At 35.9% G+C, this 18,000-nt stretch overlaps 1 protein-coding gene across 3 annotated transcripts in view; it reads left to right on the forward strand.

Annotated features, from left to right (window-relative positions):
* The first annotated feature begins 2,762 nt into the window (after positions 1–2,762).
* Positions 2,763–18,000, forward strand: part of LOC118748916 — a 78,114-nt gene continuing 62,876 nt past the window's right edge. For 2 of the 3 annotated variants that reach the window (XM_036483657.1, XM_036483655.1), the window contains exon 1: positions 3,413–3,492. Coding sequence is in view for 1 of the 3 variants with exons in the window: in XM_036483656.1 (XP_036339549.1) it covers positions 2,988–3,104; positions 3,177–3,492; positions 17,206–17,271; positions 17,328–17,509; positions 17,568–17,718 (832 nt within the window). In the remaining 2 variants the exon portion in view is untranslated. Of the gene's footprint in view, positions 3,105–3,176; positions 3,493–17,205; positions 17,272–17,327; positions 17,510–17,567; positions 17,719–18,000 lie in introns of those variants that run through there. The other variant, XM_036483656.1, reaches the window with a different exon arrangement.

Here is an 18,000-nt window from a genome sequence, read left to right on the forward strand (position 1 = left end):
ATATTTCCAGAAGCTTTCTCTTTTGATCACTCATCTAAAATCTAAAAAATTACCACAAACAACTCAGAATATAAAAATATACGCAATTACTCACATTCACGATCTCTTTTGGTTAAATAAACAATAACACAGGGTTGCTACAAAGCTGTAAAGAAAAATAAAGAATAGCGTGTATGAACGCACTTAATTTAGTGAGGTATTTTAAACGAAACTAAGTATTTTATGTTGGTAATGTGAACATAGTTTTAGTGTATTTTGAATAAATTGTAATAGAAATGGAAGAAATTACAATAGAAATGAAAGAAATTGTAAAAGATAAGAGCAAATGCCAAAAAGCAGGTGATCCCAGTTGTGGGCATTTTTTGGCAATGAGCTGATAGTGTTTTTACTTAGGAAACTGTACGCTGATACAAGGTGCGATAAACTGACAGTTGTCTCTCTCGCACTGCTCCCTTAGCAGCGGCACCGTGTTGTTTCTTTGCAAATTTACTTGGAAAAAATGAAGCTTTGCTGTGAAATAGAAGTATAAGCTTTTGTGCAATATGTTTATTTGTATATGCATATGAAGCACATTTAACTGATGAAAACATAAATTGTTTTTAATAGCACATAAATTACGTAATTCACGTAGATACTTATATTAATATTTCGTTCAATTTTTCGTTTAAAATGCCAGATTTTTCTGTCCTTCGATGCTGTCAATAACTATCTTACCTTGTATTATTGAATCATGGATGTGTATATACATCAAGTATGATTACGGCAGCGCTGGATAAAGCCTAAAAAGCTTTCTTGCACAGCGAGAAAAATTATTTATTTGCTTTGCTTGCCAGTCGAAGTTTAGCTGCTGAGCCAGCAGGTTGTGCGCTACTGGAGCTGTCGCTCAACGGTTGTATGCAGTGATCGGATTTGAAAAAAATTCTTGTGGTAGAATCTGGAAAAAAATGTAGATTTCAAAAAATGTGGTAGATCTCAGGTTTTGGATCAAACTTTGTACAAAAATCAAAAATATTCTGCAAGGCTTCACCTAAGTTGCAAAAATTTAAATAGATCCTAAAAAAATTAATTTACTATAATAAAGTGCAAGATTGAAGTTGCTAAAAAATCCATTGAGTTTTGACAGTGTAAAGCAGTTCCTTCCATATTAAGATATTTTTCGAACATATTTTGAAAGATTTTTGCAACCTCGCGTAGTGCTGTCAGCTTATATTTTTATCAATCGCAATGCAGCGGACAAATATGGCACGTTCCAGAAACCGCTACTTGGGATTTGCCGATTTTGACAATTCTCAAGTAAAAGTAAACAACGCTTTACTTTAGATGCACTGAAATTTTCTAATACTTTCACAAAAATCGCCGTTTTTCTAACATTTTCGCTATTAATTCTTTCTTATAAATCATATATTTTGCAATTTAACACAATAAAACCATGTTTCCTGTCGAAAAATTGAATATTGAAAAAATTTACTATTTCATGGTTTATTTTATCCTCCCATTCTGTCTGTTGATGGTGTTTAGTGTTGGAAAATTTTTGCTCTTAAAATTAATAAAATTATGTCGAGCAAAAATAAAACTACTGAAAAACGCGAATATGTGGTAGATGCTAAAAAATTGGCAGATCTACCGCAATGTGGTATAAGTCCGATCACTGGTTGTATGATGTATGCGTGTTGGGTCGTTTTTTGTTTAGTTCAAGTAAAGCAAACTGTGCGACCTCTGGACCCGACAGCCTACAGACAGGCCTTGAACGGCATTCACAGGGACTCAGTCTCGAGTTATGTAGACTCTAGACCTGTGAATGCCGTTCTAGGCACACCACCCCCGGACATTGACGAGACGGAGCTTCATCTGCCTCGGGAGACGCGCACTACACTTGCACAACTTCGCTCCGGCTACTGCAGCAGGTTAAACTCCTACTTGAGTAGGCTGAATGAGGATGTGCCGAATGAGTGTCCGGCATGCGGAGAGACCCCACATGACTCGAAACATCTCTTCGCATGCCCGGCAAACCCGACATCCCTAACGACCTTGTCCTTATGGGCAAACCCCGCAGAAGCTGCACGCTTCCTAGGGTTGCCGTTAGTGGAACTTGACGACAACGACTGAGATACCAACCGATCTGGGCGGGGTTGTTGTAGCCGCTACAACAACAACAACAACCATTCCCTGAAGGAAAGATTGGTCCAATCGCTCGAAAATTATAGTCGTAGGTATAGTAGCTTTGTATCTAGACCAAAGATAGTCCAAAAATATAAAGCCATGTAATGTAGAACAGGTGAATTGTACTAAAAGTGGTCCGAATGTAATGCATAAGGTATGAGTTTTGATCTAAAACTGGTTAAAGTGTGCTGCAATTGCGGACAACGGGTACAATTATCGACTTGCTGGAAGGATGGAAATTAAAATTTATTTAGTTTCCATATCAAACAGTACCGTGAATATGTGTCAACCTCACATTTTATAGCAAATGAAGCAATTTTTCCACAAATTTGTTGTTAAAATTTTTTATTAAAATTTTTTACAATAATATTAGTTGATTCATTATATTTAATAGCATTATTGCCTATGATTGATGGCCGTTTTTATAGATTTTTAAAGTGAAAGAAAGATTGAAATAAAGACTCATTTAGAGTCGAACAATTCGAATCTTGCCGTCGATTATCCGATTCCAAGAATCGTAAGGATAAAATAAGATTCGAGAATCGATTATTTTTTACAACTTTCCATTCCTATGCTCGATACATCGATGTTTTTTTACATTCCTAATCTAACAACACCACCTTGTATGAAAACGCCTTGGGTTAATGTGTGCACAATTGTTTTTGTGTGTTTTAGGCCATTAACCGTATAAACAAAACCGTCATTGTGAATACCAACACTACAGGATTTTTCGGCAAAATATTATCCCTGCAGGACTTTGTGAAATACTTCAACTATACTGTGCTTTAACTAAAAAGAAATTATTCATAATTAAATACACTGATAAAATGGCTTGCCGATTGTGCTTAAAAAAACCGGGAGATTTTTTGGAAATCTTCAAAGAAAGTGGTGAATTAGTTGAAGGGGGTGCCAAAGAAATTATAGAGAAATACTTCCAAATTCAGGTAACTTGATTAAATTCTATTTACCAACCGTTTATTAATTACAAATTATCATCAATCTGCACAAAAATCTAGATTACATTCAACGATGAAATCTCAAATAAAATTTGTTTGGTTTGCTGGCGTTATCTAAACGAATTCCACAGATTTTGGTTGAACATTAAAGAGAAGCAACAAACACTGCAAATCGTTTTTGATTGTATGAAGATTAAACGCGAAGCGTCGAAAGACAGTGCCTATGAAATAAATTCAACATTTGATGGAAAAAATAATATATTGTGTGAACCTGAGTTAATCATAGATGATATTAAGGGGGAACCGAATTTAGCTGGGGATTTTGATGATAGTATGAATGAAGATTCGTCATTGCTGCTTCCAAAAAGTTCCGATGGTAAGTGACATGAGCTTAGTTACTTTAGACAAATGCAAATAAAAACGTATCCTTTTTGCTAGTTAAAAATAGTGAACAGCCCGAGGAATGCGATCAAATTCATGGCTGCGTTTCTTTATACATTCCGGATAATCCCATTTCACAGCCGAAATAAACCGAATGCGTTTGAAATATACGTTAACATATCATCAAGAACGTTCTAAAGAATAAGTAAACAAAAACAAACGGCCGGAATGAATAAAGAAATGCAGCCCATATGTATAAAATTTATGCTTTGACTTAACGTTTTATGGAATAAAAAATTTTGCTGTGCCAATCGCATTACAACTTTTATTATACGCCTACATACATATGTACTTCTCTGCCAGCATTTTCTATTGCGGAAATTACTAATTGGGTACAACATTTCAGTGAAAATCATCGCCAATTATATAGCTATTTTTCCAATTCTTATCCGCTCTCGGGAAGGATTTTTCCACCAAACCGATACTCCACTTAGGAACTATTTCGATAGGAATTATAGTAACTTTCGCAACAAAGTCTAAAGTGTTAAAGCATATTATTCGGTTGTTTAAATTTTTAATAAAACGCATTGGGAAATTTGGAATACCTCTGAGCTTGCAACTCCAGCTGCAGAATTAAACTGTTAAGCATAATTGAAGCTTATTGAAAAGCAGTTGCAAATCTTCATAGAAAAAAGGCATTAACATAATAAACCCAATGATACAAAAAAGAAGGTACTAGTTTCACTTTTAAATTTTTTAAGTAGCAGTGCCACCTCAAATTATTGTTTAGAAGTTAATTTTAATATTTTTTTTTTACAAGCTTTTATTTAACTTGCTTTGTTTGTATGTACATTAGACTGTCCCAAGAATATATGGGCAGAAATTTGTTTGCATATTTTGATGTGCATACCCTAAATAGCATAGGTATATATGAAATTTTATTGCCCTAGGATAACGACGACCCGCGCCAACTTTTAGTTAACTTTAATTAATCGTCCACGAAAACCTTGGAAATGCGAAAAATTCGATGTTTCCCATATTTGAACGCATTTCTAGTAAGTCTGCATCTTTAAATTATAAAAGGACGGCAGGATTTCTCCGAAGGACATCGAAACCTATTAAGTAAAGGAAAATATCCTTAGCAAATTTTATCCTTCAATATCCTTATATATATTTATAGGATTTAAATTAAACTAAAATTAAAAATGCATTAAAAATTAAAGTTCTTGAAGGATAATTTTTGACATGTTCCAAAAGAATAATTGAAAACAAAAGTTTTAGTTAATCTTGTTTAGAATTTTTCTTTTAATTAAAACCCATATGTCCTTATTGTGTGTAAACTTTGGAAAATTTGTAATTAATGGTCCTTTGGAAAAAACCTGACAACCTGGTAAAAAACTAAAAACGCAGATTTACTAAATATTAATAAAATTAGTAAGTTAACAAAACACGCGAACTGCACATAGATTATTCTGGTAACTTTGACTAAGCGCTGGCTCGGGTTGCCGTGATCCGAATTGCATAAACTTTTATTTTGATAGTTTTCAAGACATAACCAATAAAATGAGGGGCGGGAAAATTTTAGTAAAAATCGACACGAAAAAAAAATGGAGGTCTGAGGGAGGGTTTTTTCATTCAAAAAGTGAAGACCCAAACCCGCGGACTCTTTTTGAGTAATTGGTTATTAAAGTTCCGAAATTCACCAAATATATTGATTGATAATTGCATCGACTTTATCATTCAAAAGTGCGTGAAATACATAAATGTGTCTTAATTGTAAACAATTTTAATGCACATGCCCATTTTCTTTTAACTAATATGGTATTCTTGTTAATTTAACCACGATAAAACATTTATAAAAGTAGTGAAGTAGTAAACATGCGAGGGTTGTAACTGAATGGCGAAGTTGGTACTGCCAGACGATTTAATAATGTCAAAAGTAATATCGCAGAAATTTTGACTCCAATTTTTAGGTTTTATAAAATACTTGACAGCGTGGTTGTTAATTCTATACATTAATTTTGCTTTATTGTATAGTTTCAGGCAGGCTCATCCTAAACTATGTATTTGTCAACTTTTATTATGGGTTATTAACATTTTATTTTAATATTGTTATCGAGATTTGTACCACGATTTTTCTATTAGGGAAAATTGAAAAAGCACAAGAAAATGTCTTAGTTATTTCTTGTGCGTTATTTTATATGGAGTTTTTGTTCTTCTTGACAGCTGGATAATTATACGACGACGCTATAATAATTATAAACATTAACAATAAAAGAACGAAGGCATATAAGCGGTATCGTAAATCAAATAATTACGCGAATCTACGAAACTTACTGTCGATTGGAAAACGTATTTGATGGTTTGAATAAGTTCTTATATCAAAACTATATTTTAAATATGGAGAATGAAATGAAAGTAAATGGTAAGCCGTTCGGGGCGGCGTAAAATTGTAGATTGTTGTTGTTGTAGCGGCTACAACAACCCGGCCCAGATCGGTAGATATCTCAGTCGTTGTCGTCAAGTTCCATTAACGGCAGCCTTACGAAGCGTGCAGCCTCTATCGGGTCGATCCACAAGGACAAAGCCGTTAGGGTTGTCGGGTTTTCCGGGCATGCGAAGAGATGTTTCGAGTTATGTGGGGTCTCTCCGCATGCCGGACACTCATTTGGCACATCCTCATTGAATCCACTTAGGTAGGAGTTTAACCTGCTGCAGTAGCCAGAGCGAAGTTGGGCTATTGTCGTTCGTGTCTCCCGAGGCAAACGAAGCTCCGTCTCGTCTATGTCCGGTGGTGGTGTGCCTAGAACGGCATTCACAGGTCTAGAGTCTACATAACTCGAGACTGACTCCCTATGAATGCCGTTCAGGGCCAGTCGGTAAGCTGACGGGTCCAGAGGTTGCTTGATGAACCTCTGGACTTCGTCCGTCAGTTCATATAGATGCCTCCTGACATGCCTAGGCGAGGGCTCCTCTGCAAGCACCTGTCTGTTTGGGTGTCCACTTCTGTGGCTCCCGATCAGAAACTGCTTGCAGAGCATTATGTTGTGCTCCTTTATGGGGAGCATTTGTGCCTCGTTGTGGAGGTGATGTTTGGGCGACATCAGGAGGCATCGTGTCGCTGTCCTGAGTGCGGTGTTCTGTACAGTCTGTAGCTTCGTCCACTGCGTCCTACTAGTCCCGGCGACCACACTAGCGCTGCGTATTTTAAAACCGGCCGGCCTATTGCCTTGTATGTTGCCAGCAACGTTTCTTTGTCTTTGCCCCAAGTACTGCCGGCTAGCGACTTGAGGACCTTGTTGCGGCTCTGTTCTTTATTGACAATAGCGGCTGCGTGCGCAGAGAAGGAGAGCAGGTTATCGAATGTTACTCCGAGTATTTTAGGATTGTTCACTGTCGGAATTGGTGTGTCATCGACGTGAATTCCCAACGGTAGCCTGACCTCCTTCGTCCAGGTTGTGAACAGGGTCGCAGAGGATTTCGTAGGGGAGAGGGCTAGACACTTTGCAGTGAAGAAGCGAGAAAGTTCGGAGAGATACCCGTTTACTTTCAAACACAGGTCATCAATTCCATTCCCAGTCGCCATGATCGAGCAATCGTCGGCGTAAGAGACGATCGAGACTCCCTCTGGTGGTGGAGGGAGCTTCAAAATGTAAAAGTTAAACAGTAGCGGGGAAAGGACACCACCCTGTGGAACCCCCTGTTTTATTTTTATAAGTTTACTCGATTTGTCTCTAAACATTACCGACGAGTGTCGACCACTCAGATAATTTGCCGACCACCGTTTGAGCCTCTGTGGGAGAGAGGAAGCCTCAATATCTTCTAGTAGCGTGGAATGGCAGACGGTGTCAATCGCCTTTGACAAGTCCAACGCTACTAGAATCGTTCTCTCACAGGGACGGTTTCGGTTAAGGCCACGAGTTATCTGAGTGTTTATGGCGTTAAGTGCTGTTGTTGTATTGTGCACTTTACGGAAACCATGCTGATGCTTCGCTGGGGTCAAGTGGTTTGTGAAATACGGGAGCAGCAAGGCCTCAAGTGTCTTCGCTACCGGGGAAAGGAGTGTTATCGGCCGATAAGAATCTCCTTTGTTGGCAGGTTTCCCCGGTTTGAGCAGTGGGACCACTCTCCCTACCTTCCAGATGTCTGGGATGATGAGAGTGGCCATAGACAAATTGAGGACCTCCGTTAGGTACGCTACCCCCGCAGGACCCAAATTTTTCAGCATAAGCATACATATTCCGTCGGGACCCATGGCTTTGGAGGCTTTCGGCTTCCCTATGGCCACCTTAACTTCACCGCAAGTGAAAGCGCGTGGGGCACAGGTTGTTAGCAGTTTGTGCAGCCTTCTGGCCACTCGACGCTTGGCTTTGTCCACCGGAGGATGCAGTATGAACTGCCGGCTAAAATAGCTCGCGCATCGCTCCGGGTCCGACGAAGCATGGTCGCCGAAAGAAATTTCGACTCTGTCGTCGTGCTTCGTCGGATTGGACAGTGACCTCACGGTTGACCAAAGCTTACTCACACCAGAGGTGAAGTTACAGGTCTTCAGATGCTCTTCCCACTTCTTCCGCTTATGTACGTTTACTAGTTGCCGAATATCCGCGTTGAGATCCCTGATACGGGGATCTGCGGGATCGGCTTGACGAAGGCTATCACGCTCATCGGCTAGGACAGCGAGCTGCAGCAGCGGTGACAGCCCTGCGGAACTTACGTTCATCAAGGTGGACGTCGGTTGATGTGGGGAGAGCAGCGAAGGTGTTTTCAGTAAATTCCGCGAAGCCTTTCTAATCAGCTTTAGAAAAGTTGACATAGGTCCGGTGTTCCGCGGAAGCAAAGTCGGTTGGTTTATCGATCGAGATGACTATGGGCAGATGGTCTGATGCTAAAGTCAGCATAGGTCGCCATGATATGCTGTTTATCAGACCAGCGCTGACTATTGTTATGTCTGGCGAGCTGCAGCAGCTACCCATAATCCTGGTGGGTGCGTCGTCGTTCATTGTGCAGAATGTCGAATCGTCTATCTGCTCAGCCAAGTCAGTTCCCCTACGATCGTTTGACAGGCTTGAGTGCCAAAGATCGTGGTGCGCATTAAAGTCGCCTACAATCATACGGTTTTCACCTCTGAGGAGGGCACCTATGTCAGGGTGATATCCTGCCGGGCAGCAGGTGACAGGGGGTTCTACGTACAGGAATGACTCGGGTTTTACCCGACCAAGGGCTGTTGTTTCGGCGATCTAACCCCGTTTAGGTCGGCGAAGTATCTCAGAAGTTGCTCGTCCATAGGGCTACATTCGCTACGTATTCTTCTACTCAGGGCTGGCATCGAGTCAAACTCAGGGCCAGAAATCTACACCTGCTGTGTATGCCAGAGACGACTACACCTCAACTCCACCTCCTGCCTGCGAGGGGGAGTCTGCTTAGGAATACGGACACATCGGCAGTGAACCACGTCGTACGTGGCCTCTGCTGCTCAAACAGAGCAGCCTCCACGGTTAACCTCAGTCCACCTGAGCAGCCTCACACAGTCACCACAGCACAACAACATAAAATTGTAGGTCATCCCCTTTTGTGTGACAACATCAAGGCGCACGCCACAAATCAGAGGGGAAGCTCGGCCAAACACTAACATATGTGTAAGCGCCAATCTATTATTTTTAAGTGACCTATTACAGGTCGTAGAGCTTAACTTATTCTTAAGAAACCATTTTCGCATGACTTCCGGCACTAAAAAATTTTTGGCTTGGTTTTTTTTTTAACCAATTTTAAATTTTCTGAGCGCATTGTAAATATGTGGAAAATTTTTGGAATATATCAGAAAATTTCACCAATTTTTATCACTTTTCCTACTTCTACATTTTTTGCGAAAATTTCAAGAGAAAGTAGTCTCTTTTAGTAATCGAACTTTCACTAATTTTTTATGAAGAGACAAATTCAAATTTTTATTCATTTGAACTAGATGAGCTATGGAAACCTCAAAGAGATCCAATTCAACAGACTAAATAAATAAATATCATAGAAGTAATTTGGGAAAAATCTTGAAAAAATCATTACTTCCGAAATTGTGTGATTTATAAATGGTACCTAGTTTTACTTGGAATTGAACATCCTTTTTAAAGTAATTACTGAAAGACACAATTTTTTTTTTAATTTTAGAAAAAATGATATGAAAGCTTAAAATTGTGTAAAAAATAACAGGGCTAAAAATTATTGTGTGCGAGAAGTCATAAAGAAATGTGTTTTTTAAAAATAATTCGGGAATTTGAGGGTGTTACAAAAATGTTAAACGCAGTTTCGTGAATTACTCGACTAACTCTACGACCTTTAATAGGTCACTTAAATAGTTCATGATTAGTGTACACCGTGTTATTATTATTAAGCGTTTCTGACAACTTATAAAATAATAAAATTATAGTTTATAAAACTAAAACCTCCCTATTGAAATTGCCATTCGTACTGTCATCAGGTATGTAACTTGAGAATAGAAATCGCTGCATCTTTTAGGCGCATCAATATTACATAGTTACATCCCGAGCTAATAAAAGGAAGGTAATAAAAAGAAAACTACAGACATAATGCAGTACTCGTGCCAATCTGTTTCTGACGTCCAACAAATTTGTAATCTTTTTGCAAAGTTTTTCCGCTCTGTATATGAGTAAAAATTCCTGAAGTGGCCCCCTAAATTTTCACAAAGTAACAAATATTGCAATAAGTATTTGCATTTGTTAGCTTGAGTAGCCACAAATGCATCAGCAAAATATTTCGCCAATATTCGATTTTTTTTATATACTTTTTAAATTAAATATTTATGTACCTTATTTTTGTAACAATTATTGCGACCAAAGTTTTCATGCAATTTTCATAGTTTTCTAAAAGATGGTAGGACTTTTTTTTTTAATTTTTATTTTTTAAATTTTTTTTTCAAACCTTTAATACATTTTTTTTAACTTCTCAAAATGTTCCTTGCAATATTTTTTGCTAATGTGCTCGAAAAAAATTTTGTGCAACCATACTGCTTTTTAGGTATAAAATTTGTTTAACATATGCCAACCACTATTTATGTATGTACTAATACCACAGGTTTACAAAAAAATCTTAGATTTCAGGGTTGTGTGCTGCATTATTATTAGATAAATAAATTTAAGCATTTGACAAATCGTGATTTTATTAAAAGAAAATTATAAATGGTGTCGAAAAACCAGAGGAAAACCAGAGAAATGTGTGTAAAGTGACAATTGTTGATCTCAAGACCCCACTCAATACTTTGCAACGCCCTTTAAAAATAACAACAAATTGGCGCTTACACATATGTTATGGTCTGATTGTGCATACTTCGCATAACTTCGCACAACTTCTTAAACGTAACACAACTTTAAAAAACTTAAGGCTGATTACACAGGCCGACAGCATCTCAGACCCAGAAACCGGACTATATATTTTCGAAGGATTTTGATGCGATGAATCCGAATCTGGCCTCAGAATTGCTCTATCAGCTCTGGTTTTCGAGATATCCTAACCTAAAAGTGCAAAAAACACCGTTTTTGCCCATATTTGAGGTTATGTAGCCTTGCAGATGTTTTCTTTCACCAAAATAATAGGCTGACATCTTTAAGTACAAGTCTTCTTCTTTCAAATGACGTTTTGTTTGCTCAAATATCATTTTTTTCGCTGAGATATTGCCTTTTGAAATTTTCATGTTTCTAAATTTTCCTACACCTATGTTATCTCAATCGATTTTTTATATAGTTTTTTATAGTTTAAGGACAACTGCCAACAGCGAAATAAAACAACTGTATTGATATTATAATTTATTAATTTATTTCATATAAAATGAAAATTTTGAATTAAAAAATAGCGCGATATTTTCTTCCAAATGTTCGCCGCAGAGCTTTTTTTCTTTTGACATATAAAAATAAAAAAAATTTTTTTTTTATTATAAATCATATATTTAATTAAAGGTATTCTTTCTTATCTAGTGCATATATTTTAATATATTGCCATACACATATGTATGAAATCAAAGGACTTTTAATTACCTTTCCAACCCTATCCATACTTTGAAAATTGGTTCAAAACTTTTCAAAATATAAGCTTTTGAAAATATTGAAAATTCCGCGATCAACCTCCCTAGCACCGCTCCTATGAATTTGTACCAAAATGGAGTGTATTCAATTAAAATCAGAGAAAAGCGGCTGGCTATGCTCACTTTTTTATTTTTTTTTTTTTAGCTCAACGAGCCCTATTCTTTGCTTGCTCCCAAAATTTCATAGATGGAGTCGTGAATCCCCCTAATATGCTTTCCGTGCATCTCTGCGCACTGGTACCACTGCAATTGAAATGTCACTTAAGAAAACGTGAGGCAAAAAAGGTGTTCGCACGAGCTGATTTTGCGTTCAAGTTTAGCGTTCAATAGAGTTGCACGAAAACAAAGTTGAATGGCTAAATGTTGGCTGGCGACCAACTTTGTTGAAAGCTATTAGTTGAAAGGCCGCACGAATGCAGCGTTCTTGCTGCATTTAAAATGCAACATTTAGCATTTTCGAACATATGTTTTGGAAGAGCGTTCATACTATCGCATTTAGCAAATGTACATTTACGCGAGTTCGAAATCGTATGCTTTTGACAAACAGCCGTGTTCTAGTCGCTTATTCAGATCCGTATCTATTACGATTAATTCTCCCGCAGAAGATAATGTTCAAAAAACCCTACTGAAAAGGAAAAAATAAATTTTAAACCAAAAATTCAATACAAAAACTTTAATTGTTTTAACCACAACCGAACATTTGTTTGTGTATATATTCATTTGTCGGTGCTGTCAATTAAAATTTCCTCAGTTACATACATAGGAAAAAAACAAACAGGGTTGATCACAAATTGATCCAGATTTCAGCATCACATAATGTAAAATAATAAGTAATGTAAAATAATAAATGAAATCTCGATCGGCGATTACTGAAACGCTGCTAGCCACTGTATACGCGAAAAAGCAATGTTGCCACTTTTTCTCATTGAACCATGTACGAATCGTGGAAACTTTGGAAGATGACTGGGTTGCTTTTATCATTTAGATTCTTGATGCAAAAATGGAGTTGCATTTAGTTGCATTTAGGTGACGAACTTTGTATGGATAAATGTACATTTAGAGTAGCATTTAGAGCTAAATGCGCTAAATGTGCTTTTACGCGTAAGCAAAAACAGCCCATAAGGGGTATTTGAGGCAAAAAACCGGTTAAAAGTCGTTTTTCTATAATTCATAAAATGACACAATGCAATGACAATAAAATGACAATGCAGCCCCTAAACCCGCGTGTTTTACTGCGTCTGACCACATAATCAGTCGGAACCTAGCCTTTGTGTGTAATGCGTGTCTTTGTTCTTGGCGCTTTTGAAGGTATGTACTTTGTATAAAAATATGTTACAGTTAATTTCTCGTCAAAGTTCCGCATTTAGACTTATGTTGAAAATTTCCTTTTAAAAACGTAGTATTTTTAACAAAAGTTTAAAACAATAATGTTTTTGTTTATGTGTCGGGCTTCGTCGTCTTAAATTTAAAATGTGGTAATAAAGTTTGAACCTTTGCCTATCTGAATGAAAAATAAAATCTAGCCCCGACCCACCCCAACCAAATTTTTCGAAAAATATTTTCTTCTTTTGTTCGTAGGTACTCCAGAAAACGTACATTAGTACGATTTACATTTTTATATTGGGCTATTGGTACAAAATAAAAAAATGGGAAATATTTTTTTTGTAGTCAAAGGATTGGTACAATACAGCGATGTTCTATTGAAAAATTTCAACAAATTAATTTTCGTGATTGGGATAAAGAAAAACATTTGGGTATTCACAAAATACGATTTGCACCAAATTTTCGCAAATACCCAATCGTGTGACACTGCCTTTAAACTTGTGTTTAGACGGATGTTGTTAAGGAATGAACTATAAAAAACTAACCAACATTAAATAAGAAGAAAATTAATACTTTAAAACTTGTGAAAATTTGGTGCAGCTATAATTTTTTCGACTACTGTACATTAGACTGCATCGCCACAAAAAAAGTTGCGGTTTTTCCGGCGGGATTACAAAACCTAGCATATTTTAAGACTTCTATCCAAATATTGCGGAAAAATATTAAGATTTTCGTGAGCTGGACCGGTCGAAAATACCTCAAAAAATGTAGTTTTTTATGCATAAAAAAAGTTTTGTACAGGATTTTCTGGAAACAATCCCCCCAAATGACTAAACAGTTTAAGCTTAAAAAGTTTGCATAAAAATATTAAAAAAAAAAAATTCTACGCAATCGTAATTATGAGATTTTTGATGCTGTTTTTAACTTTTTTCAAAGATTTGTGTAAGAAAAACTAGAATAACTGCTCTACCGATATAGACTTTGAGGTATCAGTGGAGAGGAATTTTCGCACCCTTTTTATTTCTTTGCAAAAAAAAAAACTCATTCACGTCCCAAATTTTTTTTGTTTAATCAAATACCAACAAATCTTAATTCAACATGGAATGTCACACTTTTATCTTACCTCCCTCTTTCATACTTTGAATGAGATTTAAAAGGGAGAGAAAATACCTTACCAACGATACCTCATAAGTTGAAATTGGTTAGGTTTTGGCTGAGTTATTCAAGTTTTTCTTAAACCAGTCTTTGAAAAAAAAACAAAAATAGCATCAAAAATCTCATTATTATGATTTCATAGAAAAATTTTCCTAAATTTTTTTATGCAAACTTTTTAAGCTTAAACTGTTTAGTAATATGAGGTATATTTCAAAAAAAAAGTATCTAAAAAAACTTTTTATTAATAAAAAACTCAACTTGTGGAGGTATTTTCAAATTGGTCCAGCTCACGTAAATCTTAAGATTTTTGCGAGGTATTTTGGTGGAAGTCTTAAAATGTAATAGATTTTATAATTCCAGTCGAAAACAGTACCAATTTTTTTTTTTTTGATGGGGAGTGATGCAGTCTACTGTACATAAGTTGACTATGATTACTGGGCCGTGCTATCATAGTAGCAGAATGCCACTAAGTGCATTTTAAAATTGTCAGGCAATAGCCTCATGCGATTATCGATTATATTTTTTGTTGTTTGTGTGAAATATTTTATTTTTATCAGTATCTTATTTGTATTAACCAAAAAACAAAACCGACTTAAATTCTCATATAAAAATTTAAGATTATCATGATCCGATGATCGGACTTAAAACAAATTAGTATAAGACCACCGGTAAGGTAACACCTTTCCTTTAAAACAAAAAAGGCGTGATGTGTAAACATATGCGTACGCCAAAGCATAAAAGTACGTTTACATATAAATATAATCTCAATCAAAGCTCGTTAGCTCTCAAATTGGTTGGGGCTGTTATTCTCACAACTCGAGGAAAAGTTAAGCTTCTTCTCTGTACCCCTGTGGTCACTTTTTTCTGCTACACATATTATGCTATTTAAATATATTTTAACTTTGTATTTTATTAAAAATACCTTTACAAACCTCTTTTCCTAGCTAGCGTAAATCTTTGGTTACTTTTAAATTTGACATTCGCAAGTATAATCGATAAAACTAGGTTGGACCCAAAAAGACCTGAGATATTTGAATTATAATTTTATATGGCTAATCTCTTTTTCTAATTACAGATTAGGGAGTTCAGCTCGAAAATGAGGATAATCTTTTTATATGTAAACCTATTATTAGGCAATTAAGTTATATACATATACATGTAGGTTAGGCTAGAAATTAAACATTAATAACAAAAAATAATAATAGATTGGCGCTTACACATATGTTAGTGTTTGGCCGAGCTTCTCCTCCGATTAGTGGCGTGCGCTTTGATGTTGTCACACAAGGCGTAGGGACCTACAGTTCTACGCCGACTCCGAACGGCGATTGCATTTTTATGAGAAGCTGTTTTTCATGGCAGAGATACACTCGGAGGTTTGCCATTGCCTGCCGAGGGACGACCGCTGTTAAGAAAAAACCTTTTTCTATATTTTTTGTGGTGTTGCTTTGATTAAACATTAATTTCACTTAATTTTATTCATTTTGTTGATTTAATTTTTTTATTCATTTTCATTTTTAATTATTTTAATACATGAAATCATATATGTAATACTCCTATATTGGCAGTAAGAGCTAGTACCGTCCGAAAACAACACAGTACAGATATATCAATAAACACGCACGAAAGAAAAGGAACACATATGTTTATAAATAAACATGTACACAACACATATACAAAAACGGCACTCAAGTACACAATACATTGACAAAAACGGTACTAGACTGTCTCGCTTTGATTTCGGAATGCTTACACATTGAGAAGTTAGCTTACTGCCAATATAGAAGTATTACATATATGCATGAAATTATCGGTATGATTGATAGAATATGACACTTGTATATACTTGTGACTCAAGTGCGTTAAAATATCTTGAAAACACCGCATCAATTACTCGTTTTGAGCTTTTATGTTTGTATATACTCCTAAATTCAGTTTTTCTTTTAGGAATATGATCAGTGGTACATAAAAAAAAATTTACGAATTGATAACCTTTTCCTTTTTGTGAAGTCGGTTAAAAAGAGCTGATCATTCGACTGAGATGACTAAAAACAATCTGGTTTAGATTTTTTCCATTTTCTGTCTGTTTCCTAGCTTGTTTTGCACTGCTCTGCGCGCTTGAGACATTTGAATGAAATGTAAAAATACAGCGGATCCGCTGGCTTGACCACGTCTTCCGAATGGACACAGACAGTCCAGCCCTGAAAGTATTCAACTCGGTACCCGCTGGAGTGGAGCATTACTTGGCTTCACTTGGCATTTCCAATGGGCGTTACTTGCCTCCGAAGAGAAACTACTGGCGTGCTTTGTTGAACTAGGCCAAAATCGCTTAGGCGGTTACAACGTTAAACAAGAAGAAATGTAAAAGCATAAAAACCGAAATTAATCGTCAAACAGAATATACCTAAAAGAAATTAATGTAGAAATTATTAGTTTTGATTTTTAATTTTATTTGAGCATAAGGAGTCCAGATAGCTTATGTTGCCTCAAAGAAAAGATTGTGTAGTTCGAAAAAGATGCAACAATCACAATGATGGGGGAAAAATTTAAGAATCTGAAAAGCGTTTTTTACTGAACCATTGCTGACTATGGCACTTCCGAGCCTATGTATCTACAAATTAAATATACATAAATCAAGTAGTATATAAATCCATGTACCTTCGTTATGAAAACAAAAACTACTTTTAGTAGATTTACTAAATAGAAAGTAAAATCGATAAACGAGGAGGAAAAGTGGTGCGGCTAAATGAGATTACTGGTGAAAATATCACATTAACAGGTCTATTCTGCACGTTACCGATGATTTTGTAACCGGAAAATTTTATTACCAAAAAATGTTACCAGTTCTTGTCGCCGCGATTCTAGGTACGTTGGTAATGCAGTTAAAATATTCAGCAATTCAGCTATGAAGAATTGTGCAAACTCTGGCATTGCATATTTCACGGGGCAATACTTTGTTACCAGCTTATGAGATGGTAACAAAAATTACCGGTTACAAGAGTACACAGAATGCGAAAAGGGTTTACAAATTGACAGAAACTTTATTTACCGGTTACAAAGTTTTTATTACCAGCGCATAATAGACCTGTAAAAAGTACGTTAAATTCAAGTACAGACTTATATTAAATCTTAATATATTTTTTTTTTCAGAAAAAACTACACGTGGAAGTTGGGACAATACTAGACAGCTGCATACTGAAATCCAAGAACTAAAGAGTAAAAAAGTGGTATACATATATAATTATGTCGAATTTATAATTTTAATTGTTAAGGCATTGTTGAAAACCAAAACATGATGATTATGGGAGAATTGACAACTCACAATGTTTTATTAAATCAACTTTTGCACCAAGAATCCATCACAGATGACGTCATTCAAGTCTTCCCTTTAAAATCTTTGGAGGATGTAGATAAAATTAACATAGAACTATCTGGGCCAAACAAAGCAGTTTATGTAAGCAATTAATTTGATTATTGATTCAATATTTTGAATTCTTTATTGCATTCAACAGGCAAAAGCAATAAAGTCACTATTAAAGGGAAAGCTGACAAAAAAATTGGATACTGTAATGTCTATGGACCTAATAATATCATTTAATATAGATGGAGTTCACGGAAAACAGAGTTTGAAAGAATATAGAAATTTTTTCGAAATTTTGTTAGGTACATATGTAAATACCTACATATGTATGTAGAAAGGCCCTAACTAATTTTCTTTCGAAATTCAGATCTGTACAAAAGTCGGCACATTACTCATTAATGATCTATGTAATATAACTTGAAAACTTTCAATAAATTAATCTCAGTGTTTATTTAAAATCTGTGTTTAGAAAAAATTCGAAAAATTAGGAGCTCGTATTTTTATACTACTCTGTAAAGAAATAAAAAAAATTAAAATGGGCCTTTCTCTACTAAGGTAACGATATCGCACGTTTAAAAATATAT

This window comes from Rhagoletis pomonella, unplaced genomic scaffold (assembly GCF_013731165.1).
Source record: "Rhagoletis pomonella isolate Grant_MI unplaced genomic scaffold, Rhpom_1.0 Rhpom_scaffold_00013, whole genome shotgun sequence".
NCBI lineage: Eukaryota > Metazoa > Arthropoda > Insecta > Diptera > Tephritidae > Rhagoletis > Rhagoletis pomonella.